The sequence below is a fragment of the Nannospalax galili genome, unplaced genomic scaffold (genome assembly GCF_000622305.1).
Source record: "Nannospalax galili isolate Female #2095 unplaced genomic scaffold, S.galili_v1.0 scaffold800, whole genome shotgun sequence".
NCBI classification, from domain to species: Eukaryota; Metazoa; Chordata; class Mammalia; order Rodentia; family Spalacidae; genus Nannospalax; species Nannospalax galili.
Window position 1 is genome coordinate 2,993,079 of NW_008347125.1, and position 25,409 is coordinate 3,018,487.

General features: G+C 40.2%; 1 protein-coding gene and 1 pseudogene across 1 annotated transcript; one reads left to right on the top strand and one right to left on the bottom strand.

Annotated features, from left to right (window-relative positions):
* Window positions 1-3,760: 3,760 nt before the first annotated feature.
* On the bottom strand, window positions 3,761-6,280 carry Cxcl11 (C-X-C motif chemokine ligand 11). Its single transcript, XM_017800732.2, has 4 exons — window positions 6,168-6,280; window positions 4,257-4,383; window positions 4,083-4,155; window positions 3,761-3,834 (listed from the first exon to the last, which is right to left on the bottom strand). Exons 1-4 carry the CDS (start codon window positions 6,226-6,228, stop codon window positions 3,793-3,795), a joined length of 303 nt encoding a protein of 100 aa, XP_017656221.1. The 5' UTR covers window positions 6,229-6,280; the 3' UTR covers window positions 3,761-3,792.
* Window positions 6,281-8,361: 2,081 nt separating this feature from the next.
* LOC103742481 lies at window positions 8,362-19,862 on the top strand (annotated as a pseudogene).
* The last annotated feature ends 5,547 nt before the right edge of the window (window positions 19,863-25,409 follow it).

Here is a 25,409-nt window from a genome sequence, read left to right on the forward strand (position 1 = left end):
GCCCTTTTCATTGTGAGAAAATACACATAACATAAAACCATTTTATGTTATACATAGCCCTCATTGGCGTTAAGTACATTCCTGGTGCTATGTAACCACCACCACAGTCCAGTGCCAGTACTCTTGTATCTCAGTCAGACACCCATGCTACCAAGGAGCCGTTATTCACCAGCCGTAAATCTACAGACATGCCTGATTATACTTCTGAAATAAATATTTTCATTTTCCAAATGCATATGTGGCTATAGAAGGAGTACTGTATCAGTCAGAGTTTTTAATTATGTCCAGAAAAACCAATCTTGACTAGCATAAGGAGGAAAAGGAATTTAATTAGCAGTTGAAGAATCACAGGAAGACTAGGACAAGGCTTATTAACTTCTTCAACTTCCTTTGTGCCCAGTAAATTTTATGTGACTCTTCAGATAGATAGGTACAAAGCAAATGTTTACTAATCATGAAGAATTTATTTTAAAATAATTATTTGGCATACATATAATTTTGCCATTTACTAAAGATGAACAAGCTTGCATACTAATGAGATTGCATTGTTCCATTTTACATAATTCAGTCTCTGTTAGATGCTGACACTAGAGGACAGGGAGCATCTTCAATGTGTTTCAAAGTTAACTGATACTTCATTTTACAATTGTCAGTGTTGTGAACACTGCTTCGCATAGTTACAAGATGACTAGTGTGTTTAGTGACACTTCAGAAATTGTTAGAAATTCTGTCCTAACCCTAAACTAAATAAAATGAATCCTAAGCTAAAATTAATTGATTTTTTTAAAAATGAAACTCAAGTCAGCAACTCAGTCTTTGTTTTCTCAGTGCTGGGGATTGGACCTAGGAGTCCTGTCCAAGGACCCACATTCTGCAGACTCTTACTCTCTAAACTTTGGCTATTTGTAAACTTTTGTGTTACTGGCCCTCTGTTGCATGAGGGAACTTCATTGATGAGAGCTGAGAGTTGCATTAGTGTTCTCTTTACCCCTTGTTCTATGTTCTGTGAGCCTCAGGTGCAGAGGTTGCATTTAGATGTGCCACTTAGGCTTGGGAAATTCACAGACAATGTCTATATATGACTAGTTTTGAATTCTGTAATAATCTATATCTGTTGCAAAAGAAGTTTCTTTGATGAGTGGTGACTATGTACTTGTCTCTAAATATAAGCATCCATATTTTGCACATAGTAAGAAATTATATTTGTCTAGGGATGTGACAGCCTTGGGATTTTCTCTAAGATCTATGACCTTTCTAGCCATGTGTATTTGGCTATGTTTACAGTACCACACATGAGTTTCCTGTCATTGAGTGGACTTTAAGTCCAATTAGGTAGCTGTTGATTACCCCCAAGATAAAAGTGCCATTATTACACCAATGTCGTTTGCTGTGCCGGTCATTGATGTGGTTATTAGGCCTTAAAGTTGGGGTTGGACCATTGAAAATTCTTAATGGCATCCTTTACGGGGAGGAAGAAGAAAGAAGCCTCCTCTATGTGAATACATGAAAGTGTACACTCCACAAAAAGAACAGAGAAACATAGTAGATCTGGGAAAGAAACAGCCATGTCAGACACAGCAGCTCAGCAAATGTGGGAGAAGGAAAGAAACGACAGTCCGAAAATGTGAAAGGTTTTATTGTTTCTATAATAAAAACAACTGTTTCTATAAGAGCAGAAAACTGTGTATGCACAGTAAAAACACTAAAGTTCATTGTGTGCACAATAGTCTTTGATCTGAGCTAAGGTGTTTCAAGCAGTGTTCATTGGCATGGCCTGGTGTAACGTCATGCATAGTGCAGTGCATGTTGCATTGAAGTCCCACAATGCAACGTGGGCAAGCACGGCCAGAAACACCTTAGATTCTTCATGTGTTTGATTCTGAATTAATTTTTGGTTGTGTGCATTCAGAGCTCTTTTACTGTTGTCAAGTTTTTTGAGACTCCTCCATTGAGTTACATTGTAACCCATTGTTTAAGAAGCTGTGGACTAGAGAATTGGGCTTAGAAAATGGACTAGAACCCAAGGGTGCAAGGTAGCATAAAGGACTAGGGAGAGTCCTGCTCTGTGTTAGGAAGCCTGTGTTGTGCCCAGTTCGTGAGACCCCCAAGACCACCAAGGAGCCGACCGATGCAAACATACAAGGGGACCAAGCTTAAGCTTGGGTCCACTCTGTCACCCACTCAGCGGATCTCAGATGTGAGACCCCTTGCTTTGGGAGACAGAGGTTTTTATAGGTTTATATCAGCAAGTTCAGCAAGTAGGGGAGTAGGGGGGTCTCCATCCTGGCAAACATCTGATTGGCTGCAGCTCAGTGCCAAACCATAAACTGCTGGCTTCAGGAAATCTGAAAAGACATCTGGACTTTAGTACTTTCCTGTCCCTGGTTAATTGACCATTGGTAGGGGAGTTGTTCTCTATCCATTCCAAGTATTGTGGTTTTTCTTGGACAGGGCTCAGGGCTGGGTCAATCCCATGGAGGTTTTATCCAAGATGGAGTCACTCAGGCCCCTCACCTGCTCTACTTATCAAGTCTTACGCTGCTGCTGCTTTAAAGCATTTTATTACCCATAGCTTCTTTGCTGTCCTAGCTGAAGTTCAAAGTTCAAGGTAGAAACAGCTTGACTAAATCTTTGTTGTGGGTAGAAGGGAAATCTCCTTTGTGTCTTGCCTCAGAGATCCACAATATAAGGAATTTGCCCAAGGTGAAAAGGGGATTTGAACTAGGAATATCTTCACCTCCTGAAGAGATGTCTTTTATGACTATCACTAAAGTCTGTTCCTAAAGAATTCTGCAGGATGACAAGTAGTTGTGTGCTTCTGAAATACAAGGTAAACAATTTAAAAGCATCTGAGTGTTCCAGAAAGTGTATGGTTGTTTATACTTTAATGAGGTTTATGGAGTGAGCACACACCTTTAATCCCAGCAGTTGGCAGGCAGAGGCAGGCAGACCTCTTGAGTTTGAAGCTAGCCTGGTCTACATTGTGAGTTCAAGGCCAACCTGGTTTACATAGCAAGTTCCAGGTCAGCCAGGGCTACATAGCAAGATTCCATGTATTTAAAAGAAATAGAATTATGGTAGCTTATTAGAGAAAGAAATAGAATCACAGAGAATAAAGATGATTGACAGATATGTTGACAGCATATATTTTTTCAACATTTTTGGTAAGAAAAAACAATTTACATTTAAAGTATATTTGAGTTACTGTCATCGATAAAATTGGATAAAACCAAATACATATGAAATACACTATCTTAATTCTTTTAAAGCATCTCAGTGAAAAAAACTTGAAAAAAGTCAGTGTTACTAACTCAATTCTGAAATATTTGTGCTCTCACTACCTCTATATCTTATACATTTCTGTAATCCATCTCATCAATTACAGCCTTTTTAAATAAAGGAAACAAGATGATACATGAAAACTTTCCCCTTGATGTTTACATGCTAATGATAGTTGGGGAGAGGCATATTCGTGTGAACAGTTCTTTGAGGAATGTCATACTACACATGTAGATGCTTCTGGGTTGGTTTACAGTAACAATCTTAATGTTTCCATCGTAAACCGAGAAGGTAACATGGATGTGCTAGTATAGACACAGGACTTCTACAGATAAACGTTTTCATGCCCAAGCAGAACAGTTAGAAGTACCAAGTCTCCTCGAAGTTTCTGTAACCTAGCAGTGAGGGAATGTATATTCAACAGGCAGGAAGAAGTCTGTTTCCGGTTGGAGCATTCTTATTTCAGTAGTCAGGGTTCAGCTTCCAGGTTTCCAAACCCTCTTGTCCGGGACTTCATATGTTCCAGTGTTTTAAAAAATTCTTTTTTTCGTGGTACTGTGATGAAAAAATGAAGAGTTTTATTTACTGGGCTGTTTTTGTTTCCTCAGTAATTAAGAGCTGACCCGTAAAAACACAGAAAAAAGGATGTTGTCATAACCCCTTAATTGAGTATTTCAGACATATTCCATCATAGCAGAGTCCTTCTTCAGTTGTCTGTCTGTCTGTCTGTTTGTTTGTCTGTTTTTCCAAAGCTCACTCTTGGTTAAAGCAGATTACAACTTGGAAGTGGTCTGGTAACCTACCTGTCTTATGAGGCGTCCTTGCTTTGAGCTGGGATCCAGGCATCTTTGTCCTCTATGCTCTTTCAGGGTAATGCTGTCAAGGGACAATACAAAGAAGCCTTAAACTTCAGGAGGGGAAAACATCAGTGAAACAAAGTCATCCCCACTGTCATCTTCTGCAAGTCTATTACTTACATCACTTCAACTCTGTCACAACTGTTACTTGGGTAAATTACGGAGGCTTTCTCAATGTTAGCTCTTCTCACTGCTTTCATTCCAGGGCCTCTGCAAAGGCAGCGCCCCCCTTTGAACATAAGGACACCTAGAACAGATCACAGCATTGGTTAGGCTTGTATCTGCAAAACATGGCTGCGGTTACGATCCTGGTAGTGAATATGAGATACATTTCTATTACGATGTTGATAATTTTCTCTTTGAATTTGTTAGCAAACCATTACTATATAAAAGGATGCCTGTGGGCCATTTATTAGAGGTGAAGTGTGTTTGCCTCTTTTATGCATAGGAATTCTTCCAGAATCAGTTTAAAAAGTGAGTAGTTTTGTTGTAAACTGTTTATGATCCAGGCTGTGAAAGAAGGTAAGAAAGCACAGAATTCGCATAGCTCTAGAAGTCACAGTAGGTTTCACAAAGGAATTTCTGTCTTGGTTTAAAATTCATACATATATTAAAGTCTGAAAAGAATTAATGGAATATGTTAGAATTTTGTCAGATCATTGTATTTTAAAGGAGTTAGTCATAAGAAAATAGCCTACATTCTTTACTGATAAATACTGTACTTTACATTTGGTCTGTTACTGTGTTAAAGTTATTAAAACAAAATAGTAAAAAAAAAAAAATGTGACTTTCTATGTAGTTTGTCCAGATGGAAATGAAGTTGTGAATCTCTCTAGAATAATTTCCTGGTTTATGCTAATTTACCTTATCCTTGATTAATTCATTCCTTAATTTTTATTTTTAATTATTTAATTTAGGGTTTAGACAGGTCTCACTATTTGGACCAGGCTGGACTCCAACTCACTCTAAAGCCCAGAATGACCTTGAATGTGAAGCACTACACAGTCTGCCCCATTTCAGTATTATCCTGTCCCAGCCTTCTGAATGGCAAGATTACAAGTGTGTGTATGCCACCCGCCCAGCACTCGTTTTCTTTAAATAACAGCTACACAACATACAGCAACACAAAGAACGGAAGTTGCCTTTGTGAAATGGTGGAGTTCCTGCTAGTGTTGTTGTTTTCTTCTATATTTATTTTGAATAATTTTATAACTGATTAAATGGATATGTATACAAGTACAGTTTCATAGTCATCAGTGATCTTTTTTTTTATTAAATGATCAAATAACAATTCTTTTGATTTTTGTCTTTCCAAATTCAGATTATCATAAAATCATGTTATCCTTTACAGCTAAAACTATGTTTGAGAATTCCCAAACATCCCCAGGGAAACAAAGATTTGTTATTTTATTTATTTTAAAACATTTCATTTTTTAAATGTGTATGTGTGTGTGTGTGTGTTTATGTATTTCTTAATTGGCTGTAATAATTACATGAAAAGAACTATCAAATCACAAGAGATACATTTCTAGGGTAAAGCTATGAGGAAAATATTAATGTTTCTATTCAGAAACAATATTCTTTTGGAGAAGACCTATAGAGAATTATCAATATCTTCACTATCTTTTTAATATTCTTGTCCATAGTGAAATATTGATCAAAAACCTAGTGAAATAATTATGTATCATAGCCCTAGAGAGAAATTTCCTTTTCTCTATCCTGAAATTGTTGATTATTGATGATAATAAATTAATAGTCTCCCAATTCCATATAAAATGGTCTTAGCTACTAGTAAAGTCTCTTGCTAGATAATTGTCACAAAATAAAAAATTCCTTGGTTTATCATCTCTGGTTATAATAATCATGTGTAGTTCCTTAAACATTTCCAACATTTTCTGCCAATACTCTTAAGTAACTTCTCATGTATGAAGTTAAGTAAACTTACCAGATTTTAGGATAAAAGTAGGAGAAAAGACATTTGAAAAATTACAAAACCCACATACCAACTGAGAAGTGAGAAGTACCATATACCTTGAACAACTGCGGTGCAGAGTATCACAGCCAAGGCCACAGCCATGCCCTTCGTGGTCATCTTGGTGATTGTTGATGCTGATGCTGCTCCTGCTTGGGCTTTGCGGCTCCCCTTGGAGAGTAGAAAGGCTGAACCTGAAGGGAAGATCTTAATTGGTGCATCCAGAGCATTTTATAGACCAGCAGTCCCTACATGGCAATAGGAATTTCCCTTCTTGACTCATGTTGCTTTATTGCTTCCTAGAGTTTCTGTTTTGTTCTCCTGCCAGTGCCACTGTCTCTTCCTATCTGCTGGAGTAAAGAAAGTGACCCGAATGTGAAAGCACTGGGGAAAGAGTAAAGCGCTGACTCAGGGCAGAGTAGGCTGATCCTTATGGGAACTAGCCTGCTTCAGGTGGCTTTTCCTAGAAATGCTTTTAGTTGGTGGCTCTGGGCAGTGGTATTCCAATTCGCATCGATTCAGGAAGACCTTTCTGTTTTCAGTCTTCACCATCTGTCCTTCACATAACTACACAAAAGAGCATGCTAAAATGTTTTCAAAAATCACCTTTTCTTTTAAAATCTAAACCCTTTCTAGATAAAGATGTATTACTGGACACTGCTGTCCTTCCTTTAACTTTACATTTTTGTCTATAATTGCATGTCTAGAAAGTTCTTCCCATACTGCTGTACTTGCTTCTACTTTTCATTTTTTTTGTATTTAATTATTATTATTGTTTTATTTCTGTGTCTCTTTGTGTGTGTGTGTGTGTGTGTGTGTGTGTGTGTGTATGGTATATATGGGAAACTGAGAAGGCTAGAAAAGGGTGTCAGAACCCCGAGAGCTTTCCATCTAACTTTCATAGCAGACTGTGTTAGGCCTCTGTTTTTCTGTGTGACAGGATCCTATATTATAGTCAGTTTAGAAGATTGTGGGAGAGAAGACAGGAAATAAGATCTTCCTCTGTGATGAAGACCATGTGGTATGTTGTAGGGAGGATGCTGTTGATCTGTATCACCCTTGAAGAGGAGGGGCTAAGCCTACCTATGTGGGCATATGGCATCCTCTGCTTTTCTTCAGAGATCACAGTTCGAATGCTGAGGAAGGTTTATTTCATTCTTCACTTCAGGTCTTCAGATAATAGATGCAAAACTGCAGGGTTTGAGAAGGGCTGGTTTTGTGCCATAACCTTCATACCTGATTTCCTTAAATCCTACAGAAGATAAGCTTAGCCAGGCTTTGGGCAGGTGCTCACTCCTTACACACATCTTCTTTCTCTCAGTGCTCCTGTCTCACAGTTATCCTGGGAAGCACCTCCCTTTCTGCAGGAGTCGTTTGTTCATCCACTCAGTCAACAAGTGTTCTTTGGCTGTTTGGCACATCCCGGCATTCTTACAGCCATTGGCGATAGTGAGCAAAGGCAACCGAATCCTTCTTGTGTACTTTTTGTCTTACACATCTGATTTCTTTTTTTACATTAAAAAATTATTTAGTATTTTTATTTTCTGTGTATGAGTGTATTGCCTGCATGTAGGTAAAGTGCACCGGTGTTGTGCAATGCCCGCAGAGGACAGAAGAGGCTGTCGGATCCCCTGGAACTGGAGTTACAGACAGTTGCTAGCTGCCATGTGGGTGCTGGGATTCAAACCTGGGTCTTTTGCAAGAACAGCCAGTGTTCTTAACCTCTAAGCCGTCTCTCTAGCCCATATACATATCTGATTTCTAATGGGTCTACAGATGCCTGGGGCAAAGAGGGCCTTCAGTGTTAATGAGTCTGACTTGTTCTACCTAACACTCTCTGGTATCACATGAGAAAGAATTTCTTCCGAACATTCCCTCATCTTCTGAGTCTGACAGCTCTTCTTTCTGTTTACAAAAGTTTGTTCTTGAAGCATGGAATGCCTCTTTTATCTCTTTTTGAATCCTTTAGGTCATAGTATCTTCATGAATTTGCTTTTGAGACAGTCTCTTGCTGTGGAGTGCAGGGCTGGCCTAACTTATAGATTCCAAGTGCTGAGAGTAATGGCCTGAGCCACCATGACTGGGGCTTTTACTTTTTAAAAATTATTTTATTTTATTATTTTTATTTTCTGTGTATGAGTATATTGTCTGCATGTGTGCAAGTGCACCTGTGTTGTGCAAGGCCCGCGGAGATCAGAAGAGGGCATCAGATCCTCCGGAACTGGAGTTACAGACGGTTGGTTGTTAGTCGCCATGTGGTGCAAGGAACCGGACCTACGCCCTCTGTAAGGATAGTCAGTGCTCTTAACTGCTGAGCCATCTCTCCAGCCCACGTTTTTACTTTCTGAAATAACATCTTGATATCATATTACATAATTTTTTTCTTCTAACTTAATAGAACTCACTGTCCTTGTCTTGCTTTACCCAGACATATAATGTAGACCATATCTGTAATTGCAAATATCCTAACAGCCACATTTAAAATTGTGTAACTGTATTAATTCAACTGTGAACCTAGAAACTTACAGCCACTTGTGAAAGAGATGTACTCTTGCTCTGGAGTGTGTTATTGAATATGTTAAAGCTGTAATGAAATGCTTCTTCTAATCATATAGTTATTAAAAATAAAAAAAAATAAATAAAAATATAAAAACTTTAAAATATTAAAAATAAACAAATGAAAAGAATTTAAGGAATATATTTTATCTAATCCAAAATAAAAGATTATTTCACTGTCCAATCAATATAAAACATTAAATGAGATTTTATTTTTATTATTAAGTCTTCAAATTGAACTAGTCATACGTCAGATGCTTGGTACTCAGTAGTCATATGTGCATAGTACATACCATACTGGACAGGAGGCTCTAGTTACTGTATTCATTTGGCATTTAACATATACTGCCTTGATGCTTAATCCAAAACTAAGTTGGGACTGAAGAGGACAACATGCTATGATTTTGTTTTTAAAAAAACTTCTTTAAATTTCCCTAATAGTTTTTTTTCCCTGTTTATTGATGCATTATATCTCATTATTCTTTAAGTGAAAAAGGATTGAACTACATTTTCTTTTTTACAAAGATTTATTTTTTTAAAAAATATTTATTTATTTATTTATTTATTTGGTCTTTTTGAGACAGGGCCCCCCTGAAGCCCCAGCTGTCCTGGAACTCACTATGTAGATCAGGCTAGCCTTGAACTCACTGAGATCCTCCTGCCTTTGCCTCCCAAGTGCTGGGACTACAGGCATGCACCACCACGCCCGGCTATTATTTTTACTTTATGTGTACGAGTGTATTACCTGCACTTGTTTATTTTTTTGAGACAGGAACTCCTATGTAGCCCCAGCTCACCTGGAACTCACTATGTAGCCCAGGCTGGCCTCCAACTCACAGAAATCCACCTGCCTCTGCCTCCTGAGTGCTGGGATTAAAGGTGTGTGCCACCATGCCTGGCTGTTTTTATTATTTTAGTTATGTGTATGCATCTGTACCTGTGGGGGGTTGGTATGTACACATGAGTGCAGGTACACTTGGAGGCCAAAGGTCTTAGATTCTGGATCTGGAGTTACAGGCAGTTTTGAGCCGCTCAACTTAGGTGCTAGGAACTGAACTCAGATTCTCTGGAAGAGCAGTACATGCTCTTAACCACTGAGCCATCTCTCCAGCCCCCTATACTATATTTTCTATCTTTTTAGTACTATAGAACTTTTTAGTTAATTCTCAAACTAGACTATTTTCTGTTGTGTATTCTCAAAGAAGTTTCCCCTTAAGCCTAAATATCTAATTTTCATAATCAACAAAGTCCTTTCCAGCTTAGACATTCTGTAATTTGGGCTGGAGAGATGGCTCAGCGGTTGAAGAGCACTGACTGTTCTTGTAGAAGACCTGGGTTTGAATCCCAGCACCCACATGGTTAACTGTCTGTAACTCCAGTTCTAGGGGATCCAACACTACTTTCTGTCCTCCATGGACACTGTATCACATGGGTTCACTTCAATAATTCTGTAATCTGTGTATCCTGGTTAGCTTTCTGTTGCTGTGATGACACCATGACCAAAAGCATTTGAGATGGAAAGGGTTTCTTTCAGTTTAGAGGTTACAGTCCTTCATTGAGGGATGCCAGGGCAGGAGCTCAGCAGGAACTGATGCAGAGACCATGGAGGAATGCTGCTTACTGGCTCACTTTCTGGCTAGGTCCTTGCTGGCTTTTTTATATAGCCCAGACCACCTGCTGGAGGAATAGTTCCACGGACAGTGGGCTGGGCCCTCCTACATTAATCAGTAATAAAGACAATTCCCCACAGACATGACCACATGTTACCAGTCTGATAAAGGAAATTCTTTACATGAGGTTCCCTTTTCCCAAGTGACACTAGGTTTGTCAAGTTGACAGTAAAAACTAACCATCACACTGTGATCCATTTGAACTTTTAGTAACATTCCTGAATTATTCAGTTAATGTAGAATGTTAAAACATTGGGGCTGAGGATTCAGCGCAGTAGTGGGGCACTTGCCTAGTGCATCTACAAGGCTCCATGTTTGATCCCTAGTAGTTCCTCAAAATAGTTTTCAAATTTGAAGAGATTAATGCAGGTCATTTAAATATAATTCTAACTCACTGTTCAGTGGGCTTCTCAGTAACTTATTGACTCCCCCCAACTAAAGTCAATTCCAAAGATGCTTTCTTCAGTTCGGTTAGTGAAAAGCATATTAGAAATGGAAACTATAATATTTCCACTTGTTACAAACCAGCACGACTTAACAAAATCCTGTTTTGAGTTTATGGAAGGCAGATGACTCACTCCTATGGACAAGGTTGCCAGACACCTAAAATAACACGACTAGACTGAAGACGTTTATGTAGAAACACAGACTCTTAAAACTACAGCAGTATGATACCTACTGCTCTTTAATAAAGCAAATAAAATCATTTTAGGGAGCTCCCAGTAAATTTTTAAAGCTGTCAATGCAATAATACTATGATTTTCTTATAATATTTAAAAAATACTTGTCCCAGAAGTCAGAAAAATCCTTCATACTATATTCAAGGTAGCTGTTAGGCATTGAGTAAGGTTATATGAAAGAAAAAAGCTAAACAGAAGCTTGAAATAAATTGTATAAGCCCCCAAATCCATTAAAGCATGTGGGAAAGTGTGTGTTTTGTTGTTACTGAAAAGGGTTCCAGAGTGATGATGAATTTTGAATAAAATTGTTTCTGAGCTTACACTTGATCTTTTTCTGATAATTTGACAGAAGAAAACGTTTTTTAAAAATGTATTATGCTAATGCAGTCTAGTATTTGAAAATAAGGTCTGCCAGAGCTCACATTTTATAAGGACTGCTTTGTCTTTATATGTGCCACCCTGAAGACTACAGTATCTAATACAGGCACAAAGTAAGGGGCATTTTTCAGTAGCCACCGTTACTGACTGGTTTGAGAGAACCAATGTTTGTTGTTGGTCTTGCCTTACCAGTATGCTAGAAGGGTTTAGATCAAAATGGTGACATGTCTCATATGAAATATTGCTGAACTTTGCATGGGATTTCTGATGCCAAAGGAAAGGCACGCTTCTGTACTCTGAAAGATACAAGAAGAGAAGAATTAGCTCTTGGCTTCCAGTGATTGAAGATTAGAAAATGTATTTTGCATGTGTATGTGCATTTTTGTGCATTTGAATATGAATGTTCATATGTGTTTGAATGTGCATGAGTGCCCATGCATGCAGAGGCCTAAAGTTGATATTGAGTGTCTTCTGTGATCACTCTCCACTTTATTTACTGAGGCATGATCTCTCACTGAACCCAGAGCTTGTCAATTCTGGCTAGTTTGATTAGCTAGTTTGCCCTGGGGATCCCTTGTCTCTGCCTCCCAAGTACTGGGCCTACAGTGGCTGCCATGCCTGCCTAGCATTTATGTGGGTTTGGGGGATCTGAACTCTGGTCCTCACACTTGTCAGACAAGTGCTTTATGTACTGAGCCATTTCCTTAGCCCCCCAAAAAACAATTACCAAGAGTTCAATTTACTTTACTTTTTAACTAAAGAGATTCATGGTGATCTCATGCCTACTATCTGTTCCTGGAGTTGGATGGACTCTTACTGGCTCAATTAAATCTACAGCACAATTTTCTGAAACAGTTGAGCTATAGGTGTTTTGTTGAGCTACAACTTCCCTTTTTTTTTTTTTTCCCAGAAATTAGGTGATTAAGAGTTTGACCTACTGTTTTTCTTCTGAAAGGAAAACTTAATATTTATCTTTTTAGAAGAGTTATCTGATATAATGGCAATCATGTGTGCTGGACACCTTCAGCTACTGGACATTTCTGGGTAGAGGGAACTTCAGTTGAGGAATTTTCTCCATTGGATTGGCCTGTGGCCATGTCTGTGGGGCATATTCTTGATGAGTGATATGGGAGGGCCCAGCCCACTGTGGGTGATGCCACCTCTGGGCAGGTGATCCTGGGTTTTATAAGAAAGTAGGCTGAGCACCGGCCAGGGAACCAAGCCAGTAAGCAACGTTCCTCCATGGTCTGTGCTTCAGCTCTTCTTCCAGGGTCCTGCCCTGGCTTCCTTCAGTGATGAACTGTGACCTGGGAGATGTAAGATGAAATAAATCCTTTCCTCCCCAAATTGGTTTCGGTCAGTGTTTTTATCACAGAACAGAAAATAACTAGGACACCAAGGCACCATTATTTGCTTTTTTATACCCTGGGAAAGCATAGTATATAAGCATTGTTTTATCTATAACCAAACTTAGTTGGCTTGGGATGTTACCTTGTATGAAATCCTCTGCCAAGCTAATTTTATTACATGATTAACAAGTGTCAAAGCTGCTTATTTTTTTAAATTTTACTTTCAAGTAATTCTGAAGAAATGAAAAGAACACGAATTTGAAAACTAATTAATTCAGAATTTAAGTAAATTCAAAAGAGACATATGCCAAAATTGAGAGCATAAGAACCTCACAGAATTGACCAGCTCTCGTTCCCTGTCGCCTGTACTCACAGCATGTTTGCTGCCATTTGCATGTATTTGAGCCAGGAACAGTGCAGCACAAAACAACTTCAGTATCTACCTAAACTCCAAAGAAATGGTTTTTCTCACAACAAAGACGGCTCTATGCATGGCCTTCAGTTGGCCGCCTGGAAAATGACTGCAGTCGACAACTGCCAGGATGATGTGGATGTTCATGTTAATTTTCCAGTTGGGAAACAACCCGCCTATTGTTAAGGAATAGAAACACGTGAGAGCGTAGCAGTGAACAGCTTTACAAACAAGCCGTGGAGGAAGCTGGATCCTGAGACAGGAGGCTAGCACAGTAGCTTCACACCATTAGTTTAGTGCCTCTGCTGCCCAAGAAGCTGGAGGGGAGAGGTGGACAGAGCTAGTGATACTATTTCTGGTCTAGTTGGAAAGGATCTTGCCTGGAGAGATGAGTTCTACATATGAATATTAGAAGAGCCATGTGTGTAAGGTAGGGTACTGTACTGGGTTTTCTCGTATTTTAGTAGAATATGAATCAAATGATCATTTATAAGGACTGTCGTTTGATGGTTTGAAAAGGGTTAACTAGACTTAATGTTTTAAATAGGAGACCTGGTCAGAAATGTGACAAAAGGGATTGGAAGGACGTTGTTGTCGTTGTTGATATAGTAAACGACTTTTTTAGGATTCAAGACAAAGAACAACCTTTTAAATATTTAGAAATGCTATGTTCTTTTCAAAATTTAGTACAATTCTTTTTAAATGAAAAGCCAATAAAGAGTTCTATCATTTCCTGTTTCCTGTTCTGCCTTAGACCTACAACTTGTTTAATTCCTAGCTACTGAATTCTTAGGGTTTTTTTTTAAGAATATTTTTATTATTCCAAAGAGACAATTTTTAACACATTTTTCCAGAAATAACTTGAAGCACGTTACATAAAAATATACAATGAAGTTTAAGAGTGAAAAAGTAGGGATAAGAAATCGAAGACTAAAGCCGGGCATGGTGACATACATCCTCAATCTCAGCACTTGGGAGGCAGAGCCTGGCAGATCTCTGTGAGCTCCAGGCCAGCCCAGTCCATCCAACAAGCTCCAGGCTAGCTGGGGTCACAGGGAGACCCTGTCCCAAAAAGACCAAAAAAAACCCCAACATGGGGTCAAGTTTGGTGGAAGAGTGAAGGTTTCCATTAGCTCTTGAGCTCTTAGTTTTAATGCATGGACAAGTAAGTAGTAAAAGATATGGTCAGAGAATTGTTGCTGCCTCCTCGAGGACCTTACATCTGTACCTGTGAGTAGCTGGGTAGACATAGTTGCCGAATGGGTGCTGGAGACCAGAGTAGCTGCAGTTGTTTGATGTCTACTGTGTGCCACAGAGTGTACAGTCTCCCCAGCTTCCTAACAGTTCTGTAAGAAAAAGTACTTCATCTTTTTAAAGAAGAAAACAAAGATTCAAGAGATTATACAATTCTGTCTTAAGTCATTTAGAACTATTTAGTAAGAAGCAGTGTCGGGGTTCAGCAATGAACAGCACACAAGAATTCCTTTCTACTGTGTTACAGCAGGAAGAAAAGGCAATCTCAAAGATCTGACTGAAACTCCCAGACCCAGGCCTCCCTGGAAAATAGAAAAGGCCAAAAAAGACTGCAGAGCAGAAGGTTAAATGTGGAACAATTTAAGATAAAGAACCTGAAGGTCCTGGGTGAAGAAGCATTTAAGACACCTGGAAAATGTCCAGAGCCCCTTTAATTTACATTTCAAATGGTTTCTGTGTTCCTCTGTCAGTACTGTTTATCTCCTATGTCCCCATCACCACTAGCAGTAGTAAAAAGTAGTACAAAGTCTCAGACTTGCCAGTGCATATTCCACAGAATAAGGAAAAAAGCCAGAAAAGGTGGGAGGCCTGTGGTGTTGACTAGTTATCTGAGATGCACAGAGGCTATCCTAACAGTAGCTGACATTAGTACAGCAGGCCAGCTTCTGTCTGCAGGAACCTGTGTGGAGGCCATGTGTCCTTGCAGAGCCAGTGGGGAAGGACAGACAAGGGGCAAAGAAACTTCTTCATTCCCATCCCTCCAGGACACTGCATTTCCCTTCCTGCAGCTTATGTTCTGAGTCCTTTCCAAGGTCCAGTGAGCTGTTAGCTCTCTCCTCATCCAAAGCTCTCCTTTTCCTGAAACCTTTGAGTTTGTATCTCTGGGAGGATGGCAAGGATCAGCCCAGTTAGCAGACTGAGTTTAGTAAGGGATTAAACTAGTGGAGGTAGACTTTCACTTGTTTCTTTGGAATCCATCCCAAATCTGAAGAGTTTACAGAGCTCAGAGCTGAGTCTGGAAAGCCAGAGGGGCCTGTGAATGTCCGAAGAGCAGGGATTCCAAAAATAGTTCTTTAAGCTAGGAATCAGGGATTAGGGGAAGAGAAAAGAGTAGCAGGTTTAGGGTAAGGGAAATTTCCAGGCTTGGAAGTTGCTATTAGTTTGTTTTGTTTTTCGACAAGTCTTCCTGTAGCCTCAGCTGGTCTGGAACTTGCTAAGTAGACCAGGCTGGTCTCAATCTCACAGAATTCTGCCTGCCTCTGCTGGGATTAAAGGCGTATTCCATCATTTCCAATGCATTATTGTTTAATAGAAGCAGAGCAATTGTGGGTGGAAAGGGTAGGGGTTACACGTGTTTTAAAAAGGCCAGGGAGGAGATAAAATTCCCATTGCCCACCAAATGAAGGGAGAGTGAGTAAGAGAGCTGTATTCCTCAGTCATCAGAAGGAGACTAGAAGACTTTTCTCCCTAGAAAAGTAGATTAGATTACATTTCTAGATCAGCCTGCTAAAATAGTTGCCTTATAATGATTTTTAAATATAGATTCCAGCTATCATGAGGAAAACTATCTCAGAAGAAAACAATGGGTCTTCAAATGAAATTTGAATGTGGTCCTACCGATAAGTGAGAAATCGCCTATAGATTAGAATTAAAGGATATTCATTATAAAGATAATGTGTGCTGGCAATGTGGCTCAGTCTATAAAGTGCTTAGTACACAAGCACAAGGACCTAAGTTCAGGCCTCCAGTACCCATGTAAATGCCAGATGCCCTGGCACAATCTGAACCCCAATGCTGGAGAGGTGGAAATAGGCAGAGCTCATCGGGCAGCAGTCCAGCCAAAGTGATGAGCTCCAGGTTCAGTGGGAGATCCTGTCTCAAAAACTAAGGTAGAGAGTGACTGAAGAAGATACTCGACATTGACCTCTGCCCTCCATGCTTGCACACTTGTGCTGATACATATACACATGCACATACTCACATGAACACATATACTACACACACACACACACACACACACACACACACACACACACAAGATAATTTATACTTAAATTTTAAAAGGTTACACGTCTAGCTGGACATGGCACTGTATGCATTTAATCCCAGCGCTTGTGAGACAGAGATTGGTGGATCTTTGTGAGTTCAAGTTAGGCCAGCCTTGTCTACATAGTGAGTTCCAGGCCAGCCAGAGCTACACAGTGAGACCCTGTCTCAAAAAAGAAAAGAAAAAAGTTATGTGCCTGGCTAGCTCAGTTGGTAGAGCATGAGACACATTAAGATAGTTTAAAAAAAAGAAAGGACCTTGGTGATAACTCGGTTGATAAAGAATTTGGCATGAGGACCTGAGTTCAGATCCTCAGAAGCCACATACATAAAGCTGGAGGTGATTGTGCTCCTCCGTAATCAGAGTGCTGCTGTGTTGAGGTGGAAGGTAGAGACAAGAGAATCCCCAGATCACATGTGCCAGCGAGCCTGGCCTACGCAGCTGTGAACAAGATATTCTTTCTCAAGTAAGATTGTCCTTTGATCTCCACACATGCCTGTACTCACATGAATACATACGCATCATATATCATACATGCAGAAAGATTTTAAAAAGTAGTACTTGTGAAGAACATCAAACTGTTGTTTAGAATGTCACTCCATTCTGTTTATCTGATGTCTTCTTGGACTGGGTTTATTCATTTTTGGCAAGAGAACTACAAAATGATGTTTTTAAGTGTTATATCAAGTTTCATAACATTGAGTGAGTTATTATTAATGCTGTTCATTTTGACCCTTTTATTAAGTTTGCATCTGCTGGGAAGAATTATTGCAGATTAGAGAATGAGAAAAAGGGATATAATGAGTCCTGGGTAGGATCCTGGAAAAAGGACGTTAGTGGCAACATTCAGACCAAATTTAAATGCAGTCTGAAGTTAGTTAGCAATATTGTACCATTGTTCATTTCCCATTCTTTTTTTTATATTTTATTATTTTTATTTTATGTGTACGAGTGTATTGCCTGCATGTGTGAGTGCACCCGTGTCGTGCAATGCAATGCCGTGGAGGTCAGAAGAGAGCTTTGGATTCCCTTGGAACTGGAGTTAAGGACCGTTCGTAGCCACCATGTGGGTACTGGGACTTGAACCCGGTCCTCTGCAAGAGCAGTCAGTGCTCTTAACCCCTGAGCCATCTCTCCAGCCCCAATTCCCCGTTCTTGATAACTGCACTATGATTATAAAAGATGGTTCCAAGAGGGGAAGAAAAGTGAGGGGGTAGGGATATTCTTTGTACCATTTTAATAATTTCTTATAGTTAAACACGAACTCAGAAAGTCAAGGGAGGGGTAGTAATTATGCAAATCAATACTCGTGTATGAAACTCTCAAAAATCCAAACATTAAGACACTTGAGCGCAATGGCTGTGCAGTGTCAGGGCGCCAGCAACAGGAGGTGAGTTTCTGTTGTGCTAAGTGAAACCAAGAGAGCTAATAATGGCAACACAGCAGCAGAAGACGCTCCTCCTGCCAGGAAGATGCCTGTGCACGTGCCAGAGAGAGAGGGAGTAAGAAGGGGACCCGCAGCTAGGAAAGGATAAGGACAGGACAGAAGACAAGTCTGTGAAGGGCTTGTTGTTAAAGAGCACAGCTCCTGTGGACCTGGCGTGTACAGCCAAGGTGGGAAAGATATGTATGTATTGTGAAGGGATGGTGTCTGTGTCAGGCTAAATCAAATCAATCTCCACTTCAACAAGAACATTCTTATTCAGCTGTTAGATGAAGCCTGGTGTTTGGAAGAGATGGGGCCGAGTTGAGAAAATAGGGAAGCACAGCTTGGTGGCTTGTTCTGGTGACCTCACAAGGCAAAACGTTTCAGAAAAAAAAATCCTTGACAAAAAAACAATAGGGGAGATGGTGAGAAGTCTGACAAAGTGCCTGGAAAGTATGCCATGTTACAGCTAGACCCATAAAACAAGCAATCTCCTAGAACCTTGAAACCAGAGTCACAGCTGGATCTTCAGATGCAGGAGCTGATAAAGATGATTTGTAAATATACAGACCATGCAAGTGATGATGACCGAAATGAAGTATGATACCAAGAAAGCCCCACTCGGAAAGGTGACACAAGATCAAGGCAGTCTACCCGTCTCTCAAGAAGACTGAGGATTGTATCTGGGCTGGCCAACTGGGGTGAGTGCTCCTTGAAGCATGCAATGAATTTTACACCAGGATCCCACATGGCTTGGACTCCATACCCCTTTCAGTAAGCAACCGGATAGAGAAAGAACTGTCAGACAAGGAAAAACTGCTGGAGGCTTTGGGAGACATTGAGATCGCCCTAAAACTGGTGAAGACAGAATGTCAGAGCCTAGAACACCCACTGGACCAACACTATAGAAACCTACACTATGCTTTGTGCCCTCTGGACCATGAATGTTATGAGTAATGCTCCTATACATACCTATACACAATGACTATAGTATGACCTTGCTGGATGTTTCTGAAGTACAGAGGAGGGAGAGAAGAAGCCTTCAGAGAGGTGCTTCCTAACAGGATGCTGCTCTGGCTCGGTTCCAGGCCGAGTACCTGGGTGGAAATCCTGAGCCATGGACTTTGCATTGCCCCACATAAGGCTCCTGTCACCTGTCACATGTTTGGGAAAGGAATCTACTCTGCTGACATGCCCTCCAAGAGTCCCAAGTACTGCTTTGCGTCTTTGCCTAAAGAATGCAGGACTGGGGCTGGAAAGCTGGTTCAGTGATTAATTGAAGAACACTGGCTGTTCTTGTTGAGGACCTGGGTTTGACTCCCAGCACCCACATGGCAGCTAACACCTGCCTTTATTTAGGTACAGTTCCAGGGGAATCTGACACCCTCTTATGACCTCCACAAGCATTGTATGACACGGGAGCACTTACATATATGCAAGCAATACACTCATATACATAAAAATCAAAATAATGGGCCGGGCGTGGTGGTACACGCCTTTAATCCCAGCACTCAGGAGGCAGAGGCAGTCGGATCTCTGTGCGTTCAAGGCCAGCCTGGTCTACATAGTGAGTTCCAGGACAGCTGGGGCTACAGGGAGACCCTGTGTCAAAAAGACCAAAAGAATAAAAATAAAAATAAATAAAAATTTAAAAAAATAAAAATAATTTTAAAAAGAGCACAGGACTGCTACTTTTATTAGAGGTGGCTCTGGGTTGGTGTAGTGAGCTACTAGAAGCCAATTTAAAGGCAGAAGGATTACTTCCTAGCGAACACGGCACCAAGGGGCTGGGCAAGATGGCTCCCAGCCCCACCCACTTCTTCAAACGGGAATGTACCGCCAGTAGGAGCAGCAAATGACATGGGGATTTTGAATTCAGAAGGTATACCCTCCACCACAATGAGTTTATTGTCTGTAGTGTCAACCAGGTCCATTTGCAATACCTTCTAAAGGTTTAGTTTAGCTTCCGGCCACTGTGGTGAACGTTGATACTAAATAAATCTGGGAAGATACAATTTTCAAGCAAAAAAGAAAAAAAGACATTATGTTTTTGAACTTTTTACTATTTGGGGTAATAAAATGTTATAAATCTAAAACTATATTAAAAAATAAAAGAAAGTTAAAATAATATAATGCTTATTATGATGATCAGTTTAAACTCAGAAGCAATAAAGCAAAAGAACTTTGTATGGGACCTGAGAATTAAAATTTGGGGAAATAGGTTCAGACGGTTCTGAATGAGTGTTCCAAGGACATTCGAATGGTACACAACTTTAAAGAAGAGGGGGCTGGAGAGAGGGCTCAGTGGTTAAGAGCACTGGCTGCTCTTCCAGGGGATCTGAGCTCAGGTCCTAGCACCCACATGGCAACTAACAACTGTCTATAACTCCAGTTCCAAGGGATCTGATGCCCTTTTTTGACCTCCTTTGGTGTTGTACATATATGGTGTACTTACATACATGCACACCAAACATTCATACACATAAAATAAAAATTTTAAGAGAAAGAAAAACTGAGGGTGAAGGAAATTCTACAAGTTACATGAAGTAAAGGTGATTAGTGCAGAGAAGCTATCCTAACTCTAAGCTGTATCACTAAGATATACATCATGATTGATACTAGGAGTTATCTTTGGTGTTAAGTCTGTTGGCCATTTGTGACAGTTCTAAGGTCAATATCCTTGTGTATTTTTCTTGTGCTCAGTTTAAGAATTCACTAGCCACCTAGTATATGCAGAGGCCTGGTCCTCTGTTGGCCTCCCAATTTCATTTTGAAATGTTGCCTTTCAGCTCCTTTTAACCATAATTTTCTTCTGATTTTCACATTACTCTGTGCCCAGTATACTCTCTCTATTAACAATTTGATTTCTTGCCACAGCCCTGTGAGGGGAACCATTGTCCCCATTTGATGTATGTAGCTACAGAAAGGGAGAATCATGCACATTGTCATGCAGCTACTGACAGTAACAACTGGAACACAGCTGGGCTGAGATTTGCATGGAAGCATTCTATTTTTGTAGCACAGCTACATACTTTTGAACATTTTATTTATATTTTATGTGTATGGGTTTTGCCTGCATGTATGTAAGTGTACTGTGTGTGTGCCCAAGGAGGTCAGAAGAGGGTGTCAGATACCCTGGAAGTGGAGTTACAAATGGTTATTAGCCACTGTATGGGTGCTAGGAACTGAACCCTGGTCCTCTGCAAGAGCAGCCAGTTCTCTTAACCATGGAGCCATCTCTCTAGCCACTACAGTGAAATACTTATTTAAAAAACCACAACAAACCAACCATATAATAGTAAGGCATAGTTGGTGTACCCTGAAATGCTGTGAGAATGCAGTAAAACTGAAGTTTACTGTCACTGTCAAGAATGCTTTGATCACTATGAATGCCTTTTTCATTGAGATTTTCTGTGGTTTATGTGTTGTGTTTGTTTTAAAAAACTCAACCATTTGTCAGCCATTGGAATGAACGATGGTCTTGTGAAGTTTTTTAAATTGAAGAAAAAATATGATCTGAATTACTGTAGGTCACACCCCTGGGGTCTGAAAGACTGCTTGCATCTGGTCTGGCTAGTCTATAATAGGGAGCTTCTGTAATCTGCCCCAGATAGAAGTTTCCGTGGGATATGTGTTACTCTGAAGACTGAGTTAAATAGAAAGTTAATAAAGTGCATCTATTAACACTTAGAAATTTGGTAAGCTCCACAATTTTAGGAACCAATCACTGTTGATTCATTCATATATTTAGACATATTCATTTCTACCTTTCTGTTTTCTTGGGCAAAAAGTTCCCTCATTATTTAAAAGGTGAGAAAGGTAAGAGGAATTTCCTATCTGTTCACACCCTAACACAGAGCATTTTGTCTGCTGTAGAAGCAATTTGCCTTTCTTTTCTATCCATAATTAGGGCATTTTTCCATGTATTGAGTTAAAATTTTAAAAAGAAATTGGGATGCCTTTTTTGGTTTTTAAATTTGTGGGATGGGGAGGGGCACATAAGAGCTTATATTTGCTTTAGAACATCCTTCCCTGTTTGCATCTCTCACCCCTCCTTCCCTCTCTCCCCTCTTTCCTCCCTCTCTCTCCCTTTCATCTTACTATGTAGTCCAGGCTGGACCTCAAACGTATGATCCCCTGCATCAGCCTCCATGACTACCTTAGTTTTCTTTCTTTACCTTTCTTCTTTTTCCCACAGTCTTTGTTCCCATTTTCAGGTCTTTTTCTTTTTCCCATCCATGTTTTTGATTGATTGTTATCAATCAAAATCAGTTCCTATCGGGAACGGAAATTTTTTAAACTACTGGGAAAATTTTTAAAGATTGTTTCTTGGCCCTAACTTTAAAAGACTGTGAGTTGGACCTTTCTTGTCTTTCTGACTACAAAAGTGTAGTAGAAATGACTTTTTTGTGGAGCTGGAGAAATGGCTCAGTGGTTAAGAACACTGGTTGTTCTTGCAGAACTGGGTTTGAATCCCAGCACCCACATGGCAGGGGATCCGACAGCCTCTTCTGACCTCTGCGGGCACTGCATGACACGGATGCACTTACCTACATGCAGGCATGCATACACATAAAATAAAAATAATAAATAAATCTTTAAAAATGTAAAAAAAAAAAGAAATGACTTTTTTGCATACTTAGAGGAAAAAGCATGTCCTTCACCTGCCATTCAGCGCTCTCATCACATATCAGGCAATCCCAAATTGCACCGACTTTAACAATCTAGAAATTAGCAAAATTTAGAAGCACTGAGGGCAGGGGTTAAAAAAAAACACACGCAAACCTCAAAAATAAGTTGGAAGACTGTCAAGCTTATACATACTTGACAAAAAAAGATAAACCATTAGCTACACTGGCACCAGAAATAGAACACCAGCACTTACGAAACAAGCAGAAAGGCTGTTGGTGGCGTGATATGCGAGAAATGTGTGAGTCTATTTAGGAAGTCAGAACCTCTTTACCTACAGCTGTTAATGGGTCCCACCATTGTAAGAACCTTGCTTGAAAAATCTTCCATATTCCCTCATTAACCTTATATAAAATAAAGTCTTTATGTGTGTGTGTGCACATGTGTATGATGTATGGGTATGTGCGTGCATGCGTGCGTGTGTGTGTGTGTGTGTGTGTGTGTGAGCCAGAGGTCAACATTAGGTGTTTTCCTCAAACACTCCCTACCTACTTATTTACCTTTATGTGTATGGATATTTTTAGTGTATGTATGTATGTATGTAAGTGCACCCATGAGTGCAATGCCCGCAGAAGCCAGAAGAGGGCATCAGATCTCTGGAACTGGAGTTGTTAACTGCCCTGTGGGTACAGGGAACCAATCCTGGGTTCTCTGTATGAGCAACCCAGTGTTCTTAACCACTGAACCATCTCTCCAGCCCCTCTACCTTATTCTTTGAGACAAGGTCTCTTACTGCACTGGAATTCATGAATTTGGCTAGGCTGGATAGCCAATAGGCTCCAGAGATTCACCCATCTCCATCTCTCCAGCACTGTACTTACAAATGCATGCCACCATGCCTAGCTCTTATGAAGGTGCTAGGAATCGGAACTCAGGTTCATATGTTTGCTCGACAGGCACTTGACCAACTAAGCCATGTCCCCAGTCCCAAAGTCTTAATAAACTTCTTTCTGTAGTTCCTGTCTTAGGAAATATCTCCCTTCTTTTCTTTATTCTTCTCTCTGTCCATTTATATCTGGAGCTGAACTCTCCTCTATCCCCACAAGGGAGAATGAATGAATATACTGACCTGAGCTATGTGTCAGGTCTCTCTTCTGATTTTTTTTAAAGTTAAGGAGCCTCTCTTGTGGATATTAATAGTGTAGAAGGGCTGGAGAGATAAGATGTTTGATGTGTAAGCATAAGGACCTGAGTTCAAGCCCCTAGCACCCATGTAAACAGCCAAGAATGGTGGTACATGTTTACAATCCCAGTGCTGGTGAGGTAGAGACAGGAGGGTCCATGGGGCTTGATGACCAGCCATTCTAGACAATCAAAAATCTCTAGATTCAGTGACCTCAAATAACAAGGTGGAATGTAATTGAGGAAGGCATTCCATGTCAACTGCTAACCTCTACATGCACATGCACACATGTGCAAGTGTGTTCTAGCCTGGGTAAACACACACAAACACATACTTGAACACACACACACACACACACACACACACACAATGTAGGATGCTATTCTGAAAGACCTTGAGGTGGTACGAGTACGTGGGAAGGATGCCAACTTTCTTGGATGCAGCTCCAAATCAGTTGACAACCTTACTTGGAGATTTTGACTCCTTCTCTGGTAAGACAAGTTCCTCTTTTCCTGTCACATTTCATGCTAGATTTACTGGTTCAGTAAATAGAGACCAAGTCCTTTGTTCAGGGAAAGAATTCCAAGAGAACTCAGAAGGAAGGTGTTCATCAGAACAGATAGAGTTCATTCTTGGTTTTAACCAATGATAAGGGTCAAACTGTCTTTGTTCAGGCACCACTGAATTGTGTCATCTCTCTGCGAAATATTCAACTGCCTATGCAACATCTCCATTTTGGTACAACAGACACCTCCAGCTCAGCATTACTAAAACTAAACTCCTAAACCTTTCTGTGTATCTCACAGTACCATTGACCTATGGTACCATCAATTACCAGCTGGAAATCAACGGTACAAGTCAGTAACATGGAATGTGCAGTAGCCTTTTAACGCATTACTCAAGCCCATTCTGGGACCTTCCATACCAAGTTTCCACAGGAGAACCCTTGATTTCTTAAGGCAGGCTCAACCTTGTGTGTGTCTCTCTGGTACTCTTAAAAAATTTCAGCAATCCTTAGGAGTAAAACCAAATTCATTCAGTATCATAGTCCAGTCTACCTCCCCAGCTACATCTTCCAGCGCTTGGGCCCTTGCTACCTGAGCACCAGCCATACTAGCCTACCAACCTTTTCGTTCCTCCAGTGCACAGTAGTCCCTCCCACACATCCCACAAAGCCTTTGCCTTTCTCTTTCCTACCCCCAGAATGTTCCCTATCGCCTTCCCTGCTGTACATGCCATTCATCGTGCACTGTGGACAGTGGTAATTTTCTTTCCGTGCTTTCAGAGATCCCTACCAATACAGAGCAGGTTCCCTTACTAATTATCTTATGGAGAGATTCTTTTTTCAGCACTCTAGTTATATGTGTTTGCGTGTTCTCGGGCACGCACACGCACGTGCGCTGTCTTTTTCTATGTACTACCAACTTGAAACTTTTTATTTTTTGAGACAGTGTCTCACAGTACAACCCAAGCTGGCCCGAAACTTGCCATGTTGTAGCGCAACCTGCTCTCAAATTCACTATCCCCCTGCCTTAGGCTTGTGCTAAAATTACAGGCATGTGTCACCAATTTGACTCCCCATCAGACTGGTGTTTAAGAGCAAGGACAGTTTCTGGGGTTTGATGACTATAGAATTACCAGATTTTTGAATAGTGATAGTTAAAAATAATTTGTAAAGATAAAGATGTAAACAACTGTAAAGTGAAAGGTTTTTTTT